At 42.5% G+C, this 21,877-nt stretch overlaps 1 protein-coding gene across 1 annotated transcript in view; it reads right to left on the bottom strand.

Annotated features, from left to right (window-relative positions):
- The window catches only part of psmc5 (proteasome 26S subunit, ATPase 5), a 44,253-nt gene that overhangs the window by 6,968 nt on the left and 15,408 nt on the right, over positions 1-21,877 (bottom strand). The window contains exons 2-7 of the mRNA XM_038778996.1: positions 19,525-19,609; positions 18,104-18,175; positions 17,030-17,099; positions 15,551-15,648; positions 5,569-5,625; positions 3,320-3,550 (exon numbers count right to left, since the gene is read on the bottom strand). Of these exons, the coding sequence (XP_038634924.1) occupies positions 3,320-3,550; positions 5,569-5,625; positions 15,551-15,648; positions 17,030-17,099; positions 18,104-18,175; positions 19,525-19,530 (534 nt within the window). The 5' untranslated portion in view covers positions 19,531-19,609. The remainder of the gene's footprint in view (positions 1-3,319; positions 3,551-5,568; positions 5,626-15,550; positions 15,649-17,029; positions 17,100-18,103; positions 18,176-19,524; positions 19,610-21,877) is intronic.

Raw genomic sequence — 21,877 nt, 5'->3', positions numbered from 1 at the left:
AGACCAAGAAGCCAAATCACTTATATTTGAATAGAAGAAATGTGCAAAACACAAGAGTTTCAAGACTTTCCTTACTATAGCATTCCAGAAAGAAGCCTGTAATTTAGCCTTGAAAACACAATCTCTGGCTTGGCAATAGCCTATTTTGTAGCACATTTTTAGCAGAGGAGTGTTGCTTCTGGAGACAACTTTCAAACGCAAGTAGCTTTTGGCTCCCTGTCCCCATTCAAAGCAATTTATTCAGCTCTAATAAACATGATACATTGCAAAATGTGTACATAAGAGAAGTTTGATGAGTGTAGCCAAAGGATAGCTTGTTAGAATGTAAGATTTTCAATATGCTCTATACTGGAGATTCACACCAGTAAAGCTTTTCAAATCTTTTGAAATGAAATAGGTGAAAAGCTAGACATGACTGCCGCAAGAACTGAACATTTCAATAAACATCAGGCACACCAAGTACTTGAATATACCACAGGTCAGTTGCCAGCCAGCACCTTTTACACCAGCTGTTCTTTTTCCCTGAAATTACAATCTAAACTCCTTCCTATACCAAGTAACTAAATAGAAATCAGGAAAAGCAAATAACATTTAAAAATTGGAATTCTATAATTTGCGAAAGGTGGGGGGGGGGGGGCAGAGATGAAAATGGAGATGGGCAGAGGACTGAACATTTTGAGTGAATATTTTCTGTTTCAAGACCCTAAAATTCATTACTCAAAAATGTACCTCAACGAGAGGAAGTGAAAGGTTAAAAGGTATTTCATTTTAGATATTCAATTCGTCAATAAATTTACAGCCATTAACCTTTCAAGATACTGATTTTTAACCAGAAAATTGATAAACATCATTTTATAATTTATCAAAATGTCTGAACTGCAGAGAGAAACCTTTCTGACAGAAATTACTTCTGAAAGGTTTTAAACATGAAACGAGGAAAATGTTAATTTCTAAGTACTGCAATTTTTTCGACACCACAGTTTCTCCTTCTGGAAAGGATTACTGCTTGTTGAAAGTCGAGCAGATAATAACACTCTTCACTCAAAGGCAGTAAACAAACACTGCTGCACTGTGCTGGAAATCCAGAAGTCACAATACAAGAGATTTGTTTTAAAAACTTAATTGGATACCAATTTCAAAAATAAAATCAGAAATTAAATCATGCAATCTCCCGAGTAGATAGCTTATTGCACTGTCAATAGAATTCTATTCAGTCTGATTCGCACAGCACTGGAGCAGTGCGATTAGTTGGACATTTGAAAAAACGCATTTAAATAATCTACTATTATAAGAATGGTACTACCGAATTCAAACTCCTTTACAGCTGGAAACCTGGAATCTACAGCTGGAGGTATCCTCCGAACTAGTACAATTTTTGACAATGTTTTTACAATTGCGCATAGGTGTTAAGACTTCATCGTGTAGCATTTAAATTCCCTGCTGCCTGGCTGAAACACACGTTTTTGTTCAATATGTTCTTTGAGGATTACAGCTGGCAGCTATTGACGTCACACTCTGCCTTTCTATCAAGACAGAATCCATGAGCAAACCCCATCTGAGCCAGGCACTTCAGCGTTAACTTGCATTAGAAGCAAATCCAAACAACACAGCAATAGCGGCAAGGGGAAAAGGAAAATAAAAGGAGGGAACATTTAACCACTAGCTTATCAATTCCAAATCTATTACATTAATATAACTGGAAGATTTTGGAACAGCAACATGGAACAGAGGTTCATTATAACAGGTTACCAGATGTTAAAATAGATGTTATATTCAATTTTTTTTAATGAAACCTTAAAAGTGGCCCTACTTTAACACAATTAAGTGCATTTAATGTTTATTTTAAAATTTTACAGTGTTCACTAAATTTTTATCAAACCAGTATGGGTTTTTTGGGAAGAGTGAACAGGTATATAATACAAGGAATGCAAGAAAAGTCAAGAACAAGAAAAGGTCTTAGTCCAGTGAGCCTCACTCCTCTACTATTAGAACAGTACAGCACAGAACAGGTCCTTCGGCCCTCGATGTTGTGCCGAGCAATGATCACCCTACTCAAACCCACGTATCCACCCTATACCCGTAACCCAACAACCACCCCCCCCCCCCCCTTAACCTTACTTTTTAGGACACTACGGGGAACTTATCATGGCCAATCCACCTAACCCGCACATGTTTGGACTGTGGGAGGAAACCGGAGCACCCGGAGGAAACCCACGCACACACGGGGAGGACGTGCAGACTCCACACAGACAGTGACCCAGCCGGGAATCGAACCTGGGACCTTGGAGCTGTGAAGCATTTATGCTAACCACCATGCTGCCCCCAAAACTTGTTTCGGGGGGCAGCACGGATTTTTAACTTTTTAACTCCATTTTAACTTGTATTCAAACATCTAACTTAATTTTGAATGTAAACCTTTGCCTCTACTGTGCAACTTAGCAGAATGTTTCAAATATTTACCATTCTAAGTAAAGTGATAATTCTGAGTAAAGTGATAGGCGGCACAGTGGTTAGCACTGCTGCCTCACAGGGCCAGGGACCAGGTTCGATTCCAGCCTTGGGTGACTGTGTGGAGTTTACACATTCTCCCCATATCTGTATGGGTTTCCTCCGGGTGCTCCGGTTTCGTCATGACCAATGCACGACCAATACTTGGATAGGGCGGGGGAGTGGGCCGAGGTAGGGTGCTCTTTCGGAGTGTTTGTGCCGACTCGATGGACTGAATGCTCTCCTTCTGCAGTGTAGGAATTCTAAGGATTCTTAATTATAAAATAAATTCTCACTAATTCAAACCTTTTCATGTCTTATTTTGAAGTGATATTCTGGGTTTGCAGTATCCTATTTATTGCTATGCACTCTACAATGAGACCACATTGACTCAGTTTCTTTCCTTGAATCCCACCAAGACACTTCTAATGCTGAAGAAAGAAAGAATCTCAATCTATGGTTCAACTGAAGTGAGGGACAAATTAAATAAATTTGTACATATGAAAATTAGGACACAGTTATTAGTTGGATGCCTATTGCTGAGGTGCTGGCAAGTTCGTAAATTGTTAACTGCAGGTTAATCTTTAGCCACTTGGAAGGTTAAAATGTCAAGGCCGTAACAAATTAAAAACTAATTTGGGGCTACAAAGATTAAGATTTGTCCACCGTAAATACACACAGATCATCAGGATGAGGTCATCTTTGATTTTCATGCACAAATTCTGTACTAAATCTTAAAAACACGTTAAAGAACGATCAGCAGATTGAAGGTTAATTTCAATTCGGAACAGGAAGCAAAGAGGGGGAGGCAAAAAGAGAAAGATGCGCTTGCCTTTGGTTGTGCAATGCCGAGAGCTTCAAACAGTTCAGGATGCTTCACAGGCAGTTCAATAACCTCCTTAATCTCTTTGATCTGTTTGTCCAAGCCACCAATCATTTCATAAGTAGAGTCTGGAACCTTCTCGACCATCATTAGAGACACCAGAGGGTCCACTTTGTTGGGCAGGATTTTATGTAGCGTGTAGCTGTCATTTCTCAAAGCTACACGGCAATTAGGAGTCACCTTTAAACACATAAAATACCCGCGTTATTGGCAACAGCTAAAGCGAAACACAGCTGATCCTCAAAAATCAAGAGATGGGGAAAATCTCTGAGGGGAAATATCAGTTAACCAATCTGCTTACAATAAACGGTTACAGAAAACTAATTAAGACAGCTGGCCTCAAACTTGAATCTCCCTCATGTATAATCTATTACTAAAGAAAATAATCCAGCCAATTGACGAGAACAACAAAGACATTTTCTTTTTTTAAAAATTTAGAATACCCAATTCATTTTTTTTTGAATTAAGGGGCAATTTAACGTGACCAATCCACCTACCCTGCACATCTTTGGGTTGTGGGGGCAAAACCCATGCAATCACGGGGAGAATGTGCAAACTCCACACGGACAGTGACCCAGAGCCGGGATCAAACCTGGGACCTCGGCGCTGTGAGGCAGCAGGCAAACCATTGTGCCACCGTGCTGCCCTTGCCAAGGCATTTTTATATACGGCTTCATAGTATATGGCCATTATTGGCAGGGTCAGTATTTATTGCTCATCCCTAATTGTCCTTGAGAAGGTAGTAGTGAGACACACTTTTGAACTGCTGTAGTCCATGTGGTACACCCAGTGCTGCAAGGGAGAGAATGCCAGAGTGCTGGCCCACAACGGTGAGCACACAGCAATATAGTACTCGAGTGGCTTCGACTGGAACCTGCAGGTGGTGACAGTCTTAGGAATCTGGTGCCTTTGTCCTCCAATGTAGTAGAGGTCACAAGTTGGGAAGGTGATATTGAGTAGAAATGGAAAATTGTGATATGGTAGGGATTCATTCAAGTTGAGCTGCATAGAGGTTTGGTTATACTGCAGAATGGCTAACATTCACACTGATGACCAGAAACATTACAATAAAAATGACATTTCAATAAAAATATATAACTGTATGATTTTAGCAACATTTCGAGTTTGGACAAGGTCCTCCCGCCCAATGAATGCCAGACTTTCAAAACAGACTTAAATCCAGTTTAAGGACTTGATAAGACTAAGAGCTTAATAAAAAACAAAACCCAAAGAGCACTCTTCTCCACAGATCAGATGTATTCTCCTGCATTTTGGATGTAACTCTACCTTAAAACATTCAATCAAAAACATGCTCTACAACAGCACCTCCAACTCCTAACTAAACACACAATTCGCAAGATTCAACTCATGACAAATGCATTCAATGGAAAGCTCTCTACTAAGCAAACACTGAGACTAAAGCAGAAGCTAAGAAATGAGTCCAATTTTTTTTCAAAAACATTAACTCACTGGTTTACATATTGGTATCGTTGCATGATTTGTACAGGAGGAATTTGTGGAAGCACACAGGGATACAATACAGCCGCGGCATGGTAAGCTCACCCTGAATTGAGTTCTTAGAACAGATATTTGTTCAGTTGAATAAAGTGTTATTTACCTTTTTGTTGATATCCTATTTGATGGTAATTGGATTTGTAGCCTCATTCAAAGCATGCTAATTTAAAACTCATGGTCTCTGGTCAACTTACTGTTAAACTCCCTTCCTGACAGCACTGAGGCAGCTCAACATCACCTTCTCAAGGGCAATTAGAGCTGGCCAGCGATACCCACATCCCAGGAACAAATAAATAAAAATAGAATAATCTGCCTTAACCTACATTATTCATTTCTCTCAGCATTATTTAAAAGCCAAATTGTGTTCCTCATTCCTTTCCTCAATAAATTTAAAGATGTTAAGTCCTGACAATCCAGAGCTTCTGGTCTTTGAACCCGCTACAGACAGCAGGGTACCTAAAAAATTCTAAATATGACTTCTTAAAAGTTATGTAGAATTAAAAATAACTTGATTTTAACACATAGCACTTTAATCTTATGGGACTTGTTAGTCTCCGTTGTCAATACAGAATGAATATTTTAAATCAATGATACCACATTGTTGGTTTTTAATATGACAACTGCCGAGTACTAAACAGTAGGATATATATACTCAAATTCAGTAGTTGCAATACCATACTCACATCATTAATGTCAATGTTCTTGTCTACATCCACAACAAATTTTCCCTCTGGATGAACCTACAAAACGAAAACATACAAGATTACGGTCTGTATATTTTTATGAAGAATAATAGTTAACAACCCTATCATTTTAATGCAAATTAAGATTTGCAAAGAATTAATAACTATTTTTAATCTAAGTAAACTCAAATATTTTCATGCGTTTCTCCAAACTCTCAGAAATTTATCAATCCCACCACAAACTATCTCATGTACAGTGATCGAGAGGCAAATCTCCTTCACCCAGAGAGAGAGAGATCCAGGGGCAAATCTCCTTCACCCAGAGAGAGATCCAGGGGCAAATCTCCTTCACCCAGAGAGAGATCTAGAGGCAAATCACCTTCACCCAAAGAGTGATCCAGAGGCAAATCTCCTTCACCCAGAGAGTGATCCAGAAGCAAATCTCCTTCAACCAGAGAAAGATCCAGGGACAAATCTCCTTCAACCAGAGAGATATCCAGGGACAAATCTCCTTCACCCAGAGAGTGATCCAAAGGGAAATCTCCTTCACCCAGAGTCGCCCAGAGGCAAATATCCTTCACCCAGTGAGTGATCCAGAGGCAAATCTGCTTCACCCAGAGCAATCCAGAGGCACATCTCCTTCACCCAGTGAGTGATCCAGAGGTAAATCTGCTTCACCCAGAGAGTGGCCCAGAGGCAAATCTCCTTCACCCAGTGAGTGACCCAGAGACAAATCTCCTTCACCCAGAGAGAGATCCAGTGGCAAATCTCCTTCACCCAGAGAGAGATCCAGTGGCAAATCTTCACCCAGAGAGAGATCCAGGGACAAATCTGCTTCACCCAGAGCAATCCAGAGGCAAATCTCCTTCACCCAGTGAGTGATCCAGAGGTAAATCTGCTTCACCCAGAGAGTGGCCCAGAGGCAAATCTCCTTCACCCAGTGAGTGACCCAGAGGCAAATCTCCTTCACCCAGAGAGAGATCCAGTGGCAAATCTCCTTCACCCAGAGAGAGATCCAGTGGCAAATCTTCACCCAGAGAGAGATCCAGGGACAAATCTCCTTCACCCAGAGAGAGATCCAGAGGCAAATCTCCTTCACCCAGAGAGTGATCCAGAGGCAAATCTCCTTCACCCAGAGATTGACCCAAAGGCATATCTCCTTCACCCAGAGAGTGGCCCAGAGGCAAATATCCTTCACCCAGTGATCCAGAGGCAAATCTGCTTCACCCAGAGGCAAATCTCCTTCACTCAGAGAGTGATCCAGTGGCAAATCTCCTTCACCCAGAGAGAGATCCAGTGGCAAATCTCCTTCATCCAGAGAGATCCAGAGGCAAATCTCCTTCACCCAGAGAGATCCAGAGGCAAATCTCCTTCACCCAGAGAGTGATCCAGAGGCAAATCTCCTTCACCCAGAGATTGAACCAAAAGCATATCTCCTTCACCCAGAGAGTGGCCCAGAGGCAAATCTCCTTCACCCAGAGTGATCCAGAGGCAAATCTGCTTCACCCAGAGAGTGATCCAGAGTCAAATCTCCTTCACCCAGAGATTGAACCAAAGGCATATCTCCTTCACCCAGAGAGCGATCCAAAGGCAAATCTCCTTCACCCAGAGAGTGAACCAAAGGCATATCTCCTTCACCCAGAGAGTGATCCAGAGGCAAATCTCCTACACCCAGAGTGATCCAGAGGCAAATCTCCTTCACCCAGAGTGGCCCAGAGGCAAATATCCTTCACCCAGTGAGTGATCCAGAGGCAAATCTCCTTCACCCAGAGAGTGATCCAGAGGCAAATCTCCTTCACCCAGAGAGTGATCCAGAGGCAAATCTCCTTCACCCAGAGAGTGGCCCAGAGGCAAATCTCCTTCACCCAGAGAGAGATCCAGGGACAAATCTCCTTAACCCAGATAGTGATCCGGGGGCAACTCCCGTTCACCCAGAGGCAAATCTCCTTCACCCAGAGAGTGATCCAGAGGCAAATCTCCTTCACCCAGAGAGAGATCCAGGGACAAATCTCCTTAACCCAGATAGTGATCCGGGGGCAACTCCCGTTCACCCAGAGTGTGGCCCAGAGGCAAATCTCCTTCACCTAGAGAGTGGCCCGGAGGCAAATCTCCTACACCCTCTTCATAGTGGCTCAGCTAAACGTTACTCAGCAGGTTGGAGGGGAGAGAGGACCATTCATATCATGGCACTGCACTGTTCATCAATACTGGTATGCTAATCAATGACTATTCAACTGTATACCAAATTAAGCAACTGGCTTTCTCCTCATTGTCCCAATTCTGTTCAATTGGATTTCTTTGCACTTCTCAACTTAAATGTTCCAGTTGACAGTCTCCTAAATTCCAACTCAAGTAAAATATGGCATGGCCAAAACAGTAATAAAAACAGAAAATGCTGAAGAAACTCAGCAGGTCTGGTGGTACCTGTGAGGAGAGAAACAGAGTTAAAGTTTCAAATCTGTATGACTCTTCTTCAGAACTATGACAGCTCTATCCTTTTTGAGTCCTGCTTTCATTCACACTTGACCTGGTTAACTGCTACATACTCTCCATTCCCCTGTCCAGCAAAGTCAATAAATTTGAATACAATGCTTTCCATGTTCTTGCCCTTCCTACTTAAGACCATAAGACATAGGAGCGGAAGTAAGGCCATTCGGCCCATCGAGTCCACTCCACCATTCAATCATGGTTGATTTCAACTCCATTTACCCGCTCTCTCCCCATAGCCCTTAATTCCTCGAGAAATCAAGAATTTATCAATTTCTGTCTTAAAGACACTCAACGTCCCGGCCTCCACCGCCCTCTGTGGCAATGAATTCCACAGACCTACCACTCTCTGGCTGAAGAAATTTCTCCTCATCTTTGTTCTAAAGTGACTCCCTTTTAATCTAAGGCTGTGCCCCCACGTCCTAGTCTCCCCTGCTAATGGAAACAACTTCCCTACGTCCATCCTATCCAAGCCATTCATTATCTTGTAAGTTTCTATTAGATCTCCCCTCAACCTCCTAAACTCCAATGAATATAATCCCACGATCCTCAGACGTTCATCGTATGTTAGGCCTACCATTCCTGGGATCATCCGTGTGAATCTCCGCTGGACCCGCTCCAGTGCCAGTATGTCCTTCCTGAGGTGTGGGGCCCAAAATTGCTCACAGTATTCTAAATGGGGCCTAACTAGTGCTTTATAAAGCCTCAGAAGTACATCCCTGCTTTTATATTCCAAGCCTCTTGAGATAAATGACAACATTACATTTGCTTTCTTAATTACGGACTCAACCTGCAAGTTTACCTTTAGAGAATCCTGGACTAGGACTCCCAAGTCCCTTTGCACTTTAGCATTATGAATTTTGTCACCGTTTAGAAAATAGTCCATGCCTCTATTCTTTTTTCCCCAAAGTGCAAGACCTCGCACTTGCCCACGTTGAATTTCATCAGCCACTTCTTGGACCATTCTCCTAAACTGTCTAAATCTTTCTGCAGCCTCCCCACCTCCTCAATACTACCTGCCCCTCCACCTATCTTTGTATCATCAGCAAACTTGGCCAGAATGCCCCCAGTCCCGTCATCTAGATCGTTAATATATAAAGAGAACAGCTGTGGCCCCAACACTGAACCCTGCGGGACACCACTTGTCACCGGTTGCCATTCCGAAAAAGAACCTTTTATCCCAACTTTCTGCCTTCTGTCTGACAGCCAATCGTCAATCCATGTTAGTACCTTGCCTCGAATACCATGGGCCCTTATTTTACTCAGCAGTCTCCCGTGAGGCACCTTGTCAAAGGCCTTTTGGAAGTCAAGATAGATAACATCCATTGGCTCTCCTTGGTCTAACCTATTTGTTATCTCTTCAAAGAACTCTAACAGGTTTGTCAGGCACGACCTCCCCTTACTAAATCCATGCTGACTTGTCCTAATCCGACCCTGCACTTCCAAGAATTTAGAAATCTCATCCTTAACGATGGATTCTAGAATTTTGCCAACAACCGAGGTTAGGCTAATTGGCCTATAATTTTCCATCTTTTTTCTTGTTCCCTTCTTGAACAGGGGGGTTACAACAGCGATTTTCCAATCCTCTGGGACTTTCCCTGATTCCAGTGACTTTTGAAAGATCATAACTAACGCCTCCACTATTTCTTCAGCTATCTCCTTTAGAACTCTAGGATGTAGCCCATCTGGGCCCGGAGATTTATCAATTTTCAGACCTTTTAGTTTCTCTAGCACTTTCTCCTTTGTGATGGCAACCATATTCAACTCTGCCCCCTGACTTTCCTGAATTGTTGGGATATTACTCATGTCTTCTACTGTGAAGACTGACGCAAAGTACTTATTAAGTTCCTCAGCTATTTCCTTGTCTCCCATCACTAAATTACCAGCGCCATTTTGGAGCGGCCCAATGTCTACTTTTGCCTCCCGTTTGTTTTTAATGTATTTAAAGAAACTTTTACTATCATTCCTAATGTTACTGGCTAGCCTACCTTCATATTTGATCCTCTCCTTCCTTATTTCTCTCTTTGTTGTCCTCTGTTTGTTTTTGTAGCCTTCCCAATCTTCTGACTTCCCACTACTCTTTGCCACATTATAGGCTCTCTCTTTTGCCTTGATGCATTCCCTGACTTCCTTTGTCAGCCATGGCTGCCTAATCCTCCCTCTGATAACCTTTCTTTTCTTTGGGATGAACCTCTGCACTGTGTCCTCAATTACTCCCAGAAACTCCTGCCATTGCTGTTCTACTGTCTTTCCCACTAGGCTCTGCTTCCAGTCGATTTTCGTCAGTTCCTCCCTCATGCGCCTGTAATTACCTTTATTTAACTGTAAAACCTTTACATCTGATTCTACCTTCCTTCTTTCAAATTGCAGACTGAATTCTACCATATTATGATCACTGCTTCCCAAGTGTTCCCTTACTTTAAGATCTTTTATCAATTCTGGCTCATTACATAACACTAAGTCCAGAATAGCCTGTTCCCTCGTGGGCTCCATCACAAGCTGTTCCAAAAAGCCATCCTGTAAACATTCAATTAATTCCCTTTCTTTGGGTCCACTGGCAACATTATTTACCCAGTCAACCTGCATATTGAAGTCCCCCATGATCACTGTGACCTTGCCTTTCTGACATGCCCTTTCTATTTCGTGGTGCATTTTGTGCCCCTGGTCCTGACCACTGTCAGGAGGCCTGTACATAACTCCCATTATGGTTTTTTTGCCTTTGTGGTTCCTCAACTCTACCCACACAGACTCCACATCGTCTGACCCTATGTCGTTTAGTGGTATTGATTTAATTTCATTTCTAATTAACAAGGCAACCCCGCCCCCTCTACCCACCTCTCTGTCTTTTCGATAGGTTGTAAATCCCTGGATGTTTAACTGCCAGTCCTGAACCCCCTGCAACCACGTCTCTGCGATGCCTACCACATCATACCTGCCAGTCACAATCTGGGCCACAAGCTCATCTACCTTGTTCCGTACACTGCGGGCATTTAAATATAGCACCTTTAATTCCCTATTGACTGTCCCTTTTTGTTTTCTTAGTGTGGTGGACCTTGGTTTACTGAGCCTTTCCATACACTGTGTCATATTTTGTGAGATGGGGACTATCGTAACCTCTCCTGAGCTCTGTCTTTTCGTGATTTTTTGTAATCCTAAGCAGCTACGCTTCCCACTGATTCCTTCACCTCTTGATTCCCTGACTTTCCCTTCCCCCCCAATCTCTAGACTTCTACAAATTCTTCCAGCCCTTCATGCAAGTAAATGCCTCCTACTCGTCTAAATCAGAGTCTTAGCTGGCGAGTGTATTCACAGACATCTTCAACACCTCACTTCTCCGCTCCAAGGTTCCCACCTCCTTCAAGAAGACCACCATGATGCCAGTACCAAAGAAGACAAGGTAGCGTGCCTCAACGACGACCAACCGGTGGCCCTGACATCGGTTATCATAAAATGCTTCGAGCGGCTAGTCATAAGACGGATCGTCGGCCTCCCAGACGTTCTCAACCCATTGCAGTTCACCCATCGCCGCAACCGGTCCACAGCAGAAGCTATCGGCTTGGCCCTACAGTTAACACTCGAACATCTCGACAACAAAGAAACTTACATCAGACTGCTTGTCCATCGACTAAAGTTCCGCCTTCACTACGATTATCCCGACAAAACTAATAATCAAACTCTGCAATCTTGGACTTGACCCCTTCCTGTGCAGCTGGATCGTTGACTTCCTCACCAACAGATCCTTGACTTCCTCACCCGCAATCTGTCCAACACCGGGGCCCCGCAAGGAGGTGTGCTCAGTCCTCTACTGTACTCTCTACACACACACGACTGTGTGGCAAGATTAACTACAATTCTATGGGCGAAATTCTCCGACCCCACGCAGGGTCGGAGAATTGGCGGGAAGCGGCGTTATTTCCGCTCCCGCAGGTTTTTGAATTCTCCCGCCGGTCATAAACCGGCGTTGTGCAAATCCCGCCGGCAGCCTGTGAAAACAGCTGGCGCCGGCGGGATTTCATTTTTTTTAAACTTACCTCAAATCTCCGGCCCGGATGGGCCGAAGTCCCGCCACTGGGAGGCCTTCTCCCGCCGCCGAGGTTTAAACCACCTCTGGAACGGCGGGCTCAGCGGCGCGAGCAGGCCCCCGGGGTCCTGGGGGGGCGGGGGGCGATCGGACCCGGGGGGGTGCCCCCACGGAGGCCTGGCCCGCGATCGGGGCCCCCCGCTCACTCCGCGGGGCAGTGCCGTGGGGGCACTCTTTCTCCTTCCGCGCCGCCACGGCCTCCGCCATGGCGGACGCGGAGGAGAACCCCGCATCGCGCATGCGCCGGCAGTGACGTCAGCGGCCAGCGCCGCTGACGTCACTGCCGGCGCATGCGCCGACCGCCGAAAGCCTTTCGGCCAGCCCCGCTTCCGACTGCGCCGGGTGTTTGCGCCAGTCTTCTGGTGCAAACTGCTCCGGCGCGGGGCTGGCCCCCAAAGGTGGGGAGAATTCCCCACCTTTGGGGAGGCGCGACCCCTGAGTGGTTGGCGCCACTCCCCTACGCCGGCACCCTCCGTCACGCCGGGTAGGGGAGAATCCAGCCCTATCTGTATGTTTACGGATGATACAACTGTGATGAGTCGTATCTCAAACAACGACAAGTCACACTACAGAAGGGAGATAGATCATTTGGTTGCATGGTGTACCGAAAACAACCTCTCTCTAAATGTCAGCAAAATCAAGGAACTGATCATCGGCTTCAGGAAGCATAGTATGACACACGCCGCCGTCTACATCAATGGCTCCGAAGTGGAGATAGTCGATAGCTTTAAGTTCCTGGGGGTCACCATCACCAACAGACTGTCCTCGTTCTCTCATATTGATGCAACAGTCAAGAAAGCCCAACAACGTCTCTACTTCCAACGGAAGCTCAAGAAATTTGTTTGCATCGACTCTCACAAATATTTACAGATGTGCCATAGAGAGTATCCTATCCAGCTGCATCACAACTTGGTATGGCAACTGCTCGGCCCAAGATCGCAAGAAACTGCAGAGTGTGTTGAACCCAGCCCAATGCATCACACAAGCTTGCCACTTTCCATGGATTCTGTCTACACCTCCCGCTGCCTCAGGACGGCAGACAGCATTGTCAGAGATCCCTCGCACCCAGGCTTTGCCCTCTTCCAGGCCCTTCCATCAGGCAGTAGAGAAGTCTAAAGACCCGTACATCCAGACTTAGGAACAGCTTCTTCCCCACAGCTACTCGACTCAATGACTCTCCCTCAGACTGATCTGTTCCCTATAAAGCACTATTCACGACGCCCTATGCTGCTCTTGCTCATGTCGTATTTGCTTTGTTTGGCCCTTGTTCCATGCTGTGCTGTAACCAATTACTTATTTGTCAATGTACGGTGTACTTTTTCGCATTCACTGTAACTATCTACTATTCTATGTCTACTGTGTACGTATTTTGTACGTTTCCTTGGCCGCAGAAAATACTTTTCACTGTTCTTCAGTATATGTGACAATAAAAATACAAATAAAATAAAATAAGGCCTTTGCTTACCTACCCTCCATTTTGTTCAGTCCGCACAACCTGTCTCACACAGCTCCATTCTGGATATTTTCCTATCCTTTCCAAAACTTCAAAAGGCTGCAGACAAACGTACCTTTTTAACCAAGATTTGGATCATTACCCTCACTCCATCCTTAATGGCCTGTTTCACCTCTGCTTCTGGCAAGTTGTTATTGGACAGTGGGATGAAATAAATGAACCACTCTGGGGGGGGGGGGTCATCTCAACTGCAAGCCAGCAACCTCACACTCCATGAAGCAGCACATTACAGCTCCAACAAACTTATTCACTTAGAGCAGGCATACCATTTAAAACACCTATCAATTATTAATATGGAAATCAACCTTTAATAATTCCCACTCAATTGCATGCCCTACATACTGCAAGCAGCTGCTAAAAAAAAACAAGTTCAAGAACGGCTGGAAGATTGTACATTTCACATTAGTTGAGGCAGGGTGGGCAAGCAGACTTTAAATCAGCACAGAAAGAAATTCCCACAATTAACTTCTACCAGATTCCTGTTTTTTGAAACCTTAAATATTTGATTAAAAACCAGCCCTGTAATCCACTACCATAATCCTAACTGCCTGAAGGATCAGTTAAATGTGGAATCTCATCTTCTGCATCAGTGCCAAGAACATTATGTTCCACTAACCAGCACACACAAGCCCCACCACAAGGTGCAGTGAAAAAGAAAATACAGACTACAGGAAGCTGATCTGTACGAAAAATCATATGATGACTCGCTTCCATCAGACATTGCTGTAGAAAAAGTAATCGCTGTGGTCAGCAAGGATAGGGCACTGACAAATATGGATGTGAGCAATCTGAATAAGAAAGCTGTTCAACAAAACCCATTCATATAGTTCAAAGCCTTAGTCATAGAAACTACAAGCAACCTTGAGCAGTCATCATTGGCCACTATTGCACCATATAAATTCATGCTAGCTAGCCCTGAAATTATACAGGTTTTAATTCTGGGGTCCGAGAGAATGCAACACTAAATAGGAAATTACCACCCAAATTAACCTACACAGATGTTATACAAAGTCAAAGTCAGGTATTAAAATCATACAACAAATGCAAGTTCACACATTGGTGTTACAGATTACAATTTCCCACTCGCACGTAAATGTTGTCAATGAATGAGGTTTCAAAATTCAATTGCTGTTTTCTAGGAGGAAATGAATACTAAGGATCCTGCTTTCTCTCAGCTCCTCATCTTGCTGCTCGGTTCAATACATTTTTTGCAGTTTAACAAACACGAAAGTTACAACAGGCGTGCTTCAATGTACTGCTATTTAATTCTCATACAAACACAGCCTGTTGTTTTTAAAATGGAAATATAAATTTTATCCAAATAAAACTTTGATATTAGTCCCATTTGCTTTTCTAAAGCTAGTTAGACAGGAGCTAAAGAAGAATATTCCATCAGTGGAGCATACTGAATAATATTCCCGAGGAGACCGCACATGTGCAAATTGTACAATCTAAACTACACTCAGGCTTGGCTGAGGACAAACATATTAAGTCCACGCCTGTGCCTTTAGGAGCAGCTGAGACCTTGAAATAATAACTTTAATGAGAGCATCGCGTATCAAGACAATGCAATGCATATATTTAGTAATGTTGTGACACATTTATCTTTGAATTTTTAGCTTAAACCTTTATTTTGAACATTAGAAACATCACATGCTAGACTAACAAGAACTGGGAGTTTTCAAGTTAATCACCAGGCCTTTGTATCAAATATAATTATAGAAATCAGTTTTTCGGAAATAGAATATTCACCAGAAACACTACACAATTTATTTCTTTAGTGAAAAAAAATTAATCTTTTGAGCTTTCAAGTCACCAGATCTTTGTAGTTCACACTAAGTTCTGCATTCAGTACTCCATAGGCGTGAATCCTTCACCAGTATAAGACACTGCAAAATTACCTTGACAAGCACTTTCTTCTTGTCCATCGCTCTAACCACCTCTCCTACGTAAGACCCCTGTTCCTGTAATAGCTGTAGTTCTTCCCGCAGCATGCGCACTGTAAGAAACATTGACAATTACATTCATGCAAGTTTGAGTTTAGGTATTATACAAGATTATGTCTGAGACTGAAATCATCTCACAGATCAACCAAAAAATACTTTTCACAGAATAAAAACAGATAAAATAAATCTCATCATGAGGTCACAATTAGCTCACATAATTTCTCACCAACTGAGCCACTGAGAAAATAATTTTCAGGACCATTTCCAAATAAATGGAGTTCAATCTTTAGGCTAAATTTCTATTAAAGCTTTGCTGAATAGATAACAGACTCCGCTATTGACCTTGTTGGTTATTCACCACAGAGTGTAGTGTATTCCAGCTAAAATAGAAATTATTGAACTGAAACTAAATCCAAGGTAAATTAACCAGTTGTATCTAAACGCCTAACCCAACGAGCATTACTTTCGTGCAACAGGACTCTGCACATCAATGATGGGCAACCTAAGCTAGTAAGAGGGCAGCATGAATGGCTCTCCATCTCAGTAGGCCACAAGATTGAAATCAGTCTTGTGCACTAGCCATGACCCCATGAATAAGATTAAATACATTTAGTATATGCGAATATTTCATAATGAGTTACAGAAAATGCTTAAAAGTTTATATATTAATAGAACTGTCATCAACTTCAAATGGTTTCAAACAAAATAAATATTTACGCTTACCTTACGATACCATATCAATCTGTCCCCCACAAGCTTCCTTAGATTAGGACCCAGGGATTAGGACTTTGCAATGCAGCACTGAGGTTTCCATCCGGTATCGCAACCAAGACGGTCTCCTGAGGTATGATCATTTTGCTCACTGTGCTGGAGTGCTTGGAATTTGCAGGGCCTGCCAATTCTCAGTCAATATTGTGTGAAATCTGCACACACCTCACTTTGCGTACCCTTGCTTTATGTGCGTATCACTTTCATAATACCAGTCGGAAAAGAACTGCACAGATGGAAACAGCAGAATCTGGCAACCCTGCGAGTGGGCAACGTCATCTTGCATTCAGAACCCTGACGGATGCATGCAGCTCGCGGGCCACATGTTGCCCACTACCGGCGTAAATTGTAGAAGGGAACTGGTGGGTGGATGGGGTAGGGCATCAAATTCATTGGACAGAGGCCAAATCGATGAATGATGCCATACGGATTACATCCACATTCACTTTTTACCGACACTAGGTGCGATTTCTACAGTTACAATGGCTACTAGAACCACAGTTAATGGTCAATAATGGACAGGCCTTTATCATATGCTGGGCATTCATTTCCAATCCCTTTGCAGTTCTAACAGTCAAATAATCAGTAGTTTACAATTCACAGATAACTCAAAACGAGGAATACAGCAACACCATAAGAATACAGTCCTGTAACATTTTTAATTACCTTTGGCATTGAGTTCATTTCTTTGAGCCTGCAGACGTCGGAGATTCTGACTCTTATCATTAACAATAAGCTTTCAGGAAGAAATAAACTAATTAGAACTGATGGCATTCAAGCACAGTATTACTAGTTCAGAATGGTATCAATTTCAAAGACTAGATGCTAATAAACAATTCAGATGAGAACACAGAGGGAATACTTGGTTGCTTGTGAATTTTAGAGTTCAATTATACGGCTATTAAAAGAACATTGTTAAATCTAGACAAAGTTTTTATTATTACAGAAATTATTTTTCACAGTAACTTCACACTTGTGACAATAAATGGTTATTATTATTATTCACCAATTCTCCGCACCAATAAAACAGACACCAGTGTTGAAAGGTAAACGGTAGGAATGTATGAAGGGCAACACAAGTGGATAGCACTGTGTCTTCACAGCGCCAGGGTCCCAGATTCGATTTCCTGCTGGGGCACTGTCTGGGAGGAGTCTGCACGTTCTCCCCGTGTCTATGTGGGTTTCCTCCGGGTGCTCCGGTTTCCTCACACAGTCCAAAGACGTGCAGGTTAGGTGGATTGGCCATGATAAATTGCCTTTAGTGACCAAAAAGGTTAGATGGGGTTATTGGGTCGGTGCAGACTCGATGGACCGAATGGCCTCCTTCTGCACTGTAATGTTCTATGTAATAGTGAGTTAGTTGGTAAATTTTGGAAAGTGATTTAATAATCTGGCTGGCAACCGATACTGGACTTCTATGTTACAGATTGTATGATTGTACAGTCAAATAAACATTTATTTTACTAACTGATGCAAGTTATTTTTTGCTAGACACCATTCCTCCCCACCCCAATCCCTGGAGTTAGGACATCTGTTTTATCATAAATTACTGATCATCGTCGGGAAACAGATGAAATTATTGTAATGGATTCAACCATTGCACAATTATCACTTTAATATTTCAAACAAAAAGTTAGTTGTGACAAATCCAGATTAACTGCTTTCATATAAGCGATTAATTAAAAAAATTGTTTCTTCCATAAAACTTCCCAGAAGTTTGACTCTGCTATGGCATATCACCTGCAGTTCTTCAATTTTTGACAGGTAATACTGGCGGAGGCCTGTCCCTCCCTTTCCCTCTTCCATGTCCATCTGAAATCAGAACACACATACAATTAGTCAAAGTTGCTGTGATTACAAGGCAACACAAAGGAAGGTTCCAAAACTTACTGACTGTGGTGCTGAGGGGCCAATTGACCTACCCATGCATTACAACTGAGAGAAACTACATGCTTATGACTTGCTAACAGAATTGAAACAAAGCAACCCTACAGGACAACACTGTACAAGTGATGTACTTCAAAAGATAGCCCACTAATTGTAAAGCATTTGGGACTTCCTGCAGATGTGATATGGTACAATGCACTTGCACGGTTGTTTTATGAATATTGGAAACATTTATCCAGAATGCACTAACAGAGCATAAATTCAGAAAAGAAAGAGAACCTCAGTTTTGCTTGCAAACACAGGCAGAAAATCCGGGCCAGTGGCAATTCCTCGAATTGCATCGACAGGCTCGTCTGACCTTGCCCTTCTACTTTAGTGTCTACTTTCCTCCCAATTGTTAAGCACCTTATTCCAAATTTCAAATCTGGGCTTAACCAGACTCTGAACAGTTCTGGATAGGAAAGAGCAGGGTTCGACACTTGGTATTTTATCTGCACACTTGCAACATTTAAAAACTTTGTACAGGGGTAATTATGAACACGTACCTCCAATTAAACAAAAAGCTTACAATTCCTGCCCACTATCAATTGCAATATGGTATACATATAGTTAGAAATCTCTGACAATCTAACATTTAATTCACTACAGAATGCTTTCAAATTCAGTCTTGTGCAGTAATTTGTAAGGGCCACAAAATGTAACTGTCACCTCAAGGGCAATTGTAGCCTCGCTTGCCAGGTGTTGTGCTGATTTTACACCCTGTCCTAAGGACCAATCTTTACCGAGTCCAGTCAGGAAAGAAACAGAATTGGGTGCAATGTCAGTTTTACACACCAACCGATTTTACTCTCCATTGACATCAACAAGTAATATTGGGAAGGGTACATAAAACAAAAAAAAAAACGGCATTGCACTTGATCCTGCAGGTTTCCCACTCAGCAAACTAGGTTAAAATTGCTGCCACCCTTAATTTTCCAAGTTAATATTAAAACAGCATAACTAAAAGGAAATTGGGCTAAAAAAAATCAACTGCAGCATATTCAAGTATATGACTATTCCACCACTCATTCCAATCCAGCATTTTGTAAAGCATATTGCGGGAAATGGAGAACCAGGCAAAAAAATCTCATCTTAAAAATATAAACCAGTTCAGGCTAACAGTGAAAATAGCTCAATTTTAAAGGAAAGAACCCACCCCCACACCTGTTCACAAGAGTCTGCATTTACATCTGCGATGGATTTGATGAAACAAAAACTATGACACTCAAACTTACCCGCATGGTGCTGGAAATTGATATTTGATATTCCGTAAAACAATGTTCTGGGCAACTGCAGAGCCGTCAAAACCAGTGAGAATGCCTGCAGATTATAAAGGAAAACGATACCAGATATCATGGTTTGGGCACAAGTTTAGAACCTGAAATCCATGGTCAGTTTTTAATTTGTAGACAGAACTTCATATGTGGGTACTGTGCAAATGTTGTTTATCTGTAGAGAAAAGAATGTAGAGGGAAACCGAAGTGTGTCATGGGAGGAATGGGATTTCCCCCCCCCCCCTCTACTAGCTCATTCCACCTAAAGACAGATACAGCGTCCACCAAATTAAACATCGGCATCAAGATATCTTGAATCAACATCACACTTGATATAGACACCCAATAATTATAATTTGATCAAGGGCAAAAATAAACCTACAAATTTCAAATTCAATCATCTGAAACCCTGTTCAGGTCACTGAAGAACACCTTTAAAACTGCAGTTGTAATCCTGCAGCCCACCAGTTTAGAGCGTGGGTTGTAGAAGATATGAGCAACAACCATGGCAGTTACCACTACCTAGCGATAAATATATTTGTCTCAGATTCCTCAAATCAGTAAACGTTCAGTTAAGCGAAAGATTAGCAACTAGCCAGAATAATCCAGGTATTGCATTCCGTAGTCTAATACTATATCAATCAGAATTTAATATTGTTCCCAAGTAACATTTGTCACAGAATTCTCCCAATGATTCAGTAAACAATCGCACCATCCAGGCAATAACTAGTTTCTATAGGCTAGTAGGTCACAGATTCAATTCTAAAGCTGTTGAGTCAGGCAATTTCAGAGAGAGTAGCCTCTGCACATCTGACCTAAAGGGTCAGCAAAGAAAGGCCAAGCTACAACACACTATTATCTAATGTCTCTCGCTGCCGAGTACACATGTGTCAACACTGGATTACATGGCTGGGCTTCGTTGTAATAAGTCCACAGTTAAACAGCCTGACAATGCTCACAATTTATTCTCAAGTGTGAAAACTGGTCATTTGCACACACTATAGGAGGGTTTCCAACACCTGTTGTATAAAACACTACAGTAAAAGTGAGGATCTTCAGGAAAGGCGGAAAGAAAATTGGCAAAAATTAAAATCGCACATACACTATTGCGTGCTGTTCAGTAACATTCATCAACTATGTATTGTGAGACATCACTGCAAAGAGGGCCACAGTTGGTTATCAGCCCAATGGATTGCGGTGGGGATGGGGGTAATCGTGCTTTGTTTGTTGAGTCGTTTACCTATCCCAATAAACCAAACTGTTTTGGATGCTCTGGCTGGAAACACTGCAATATTAAGGGCACCCACACGGGGAATACTGAACACGGTTTTGGATACTACCATCATTGGATAAAGGAAGAATGATACCTTTTGCATTTTGCTATTATAAAATGATGCAAATGGCTGGACAATAAAAACAAAGATACAACTCAGAGTGGGAGGATTTCAACAGCAGAGATATAGTCATGAACACTGATATCACTTGAACTGTCTCTCGCTGTTGGTGCGGTTCCACCACATTCAGAACCCCTACAAACCTGCAACAAAAATCAGGATCTGTGAACAAAACGTTCAGAAAAAAAGTCAAGTTAATTACTTTAAATTGCACTTGAAATGTTAAGTTTCCTTTCAACTACCTTCCAAAAAGCAAGCTTCAAACAGTCTTTGATATCAAGGGAATGTCTCTGAACATTTACCAATTGCAGGAAAGCAGTTTAGTACAGAATGGTTGGATTTACTGATCCAGTGGCTCCCTTAACAATGTGTTTACATTTTAGGATTGCTGCCGCATTTTACATTCAAGAAAAGTAAAACAGGTCAGCTGCTTAATAATTAAAAGTAGTTTATAATGAACTGAGTTTAGTTCACTCTGAAAAATGTGAAGGTTTAGGCATTGGCAGAGACTAAACTATGCTTATTGTGGAACAAGGAAGCTGCAGACTACTGACCCCTACTGGAAGCTCTAGTTACTGACCAAGTCTCCCCAGAACACAAGGGAACCTCCTCAATTCTGTGTCTGCACACGTTCTAGGACTACTTTTTAATGCTGACAAACTCTAGATGACAACAATTTCCACTGCTTTACACCTTCATTATTTTTACGGAAACTGCCGTGATTTTGGGACCACATTCATCACGAGCGCAAACTGTGACATGGGCGCAAAATATTGTAAGACTCGGAAAACGAGAATGTTACCGCCGAGATATCGTAATCCGATTGACCTTGCGACACAATGATGTTCCAGCCCAGGAAGGTCGGCAACCTTATTTCAATACATTTACATATAATTTGTGGGCTTCCCCGCTGTATAGCA

Source organism: Scyliorhinus canicula, chromosome 19 (genome assembly GCF_902713615.1).
Source record: "Scyliorhinus canicula chromosome 19, sScyCan1.1, whole genome shotgun sequence".
Lineage (NCBI taxonomy): Eukaryota > Metazoa > Chordata > Chondrichthyes > Carcharhiniformes > Scyliorhinidae > Scyliorhinus > Scyliorhinus canicula.
The sequence above is the reverse complement of the archived record's forward strand: the minus strand, read 5'-3'. Positions and strand labels throughout refer to the sequence as shown.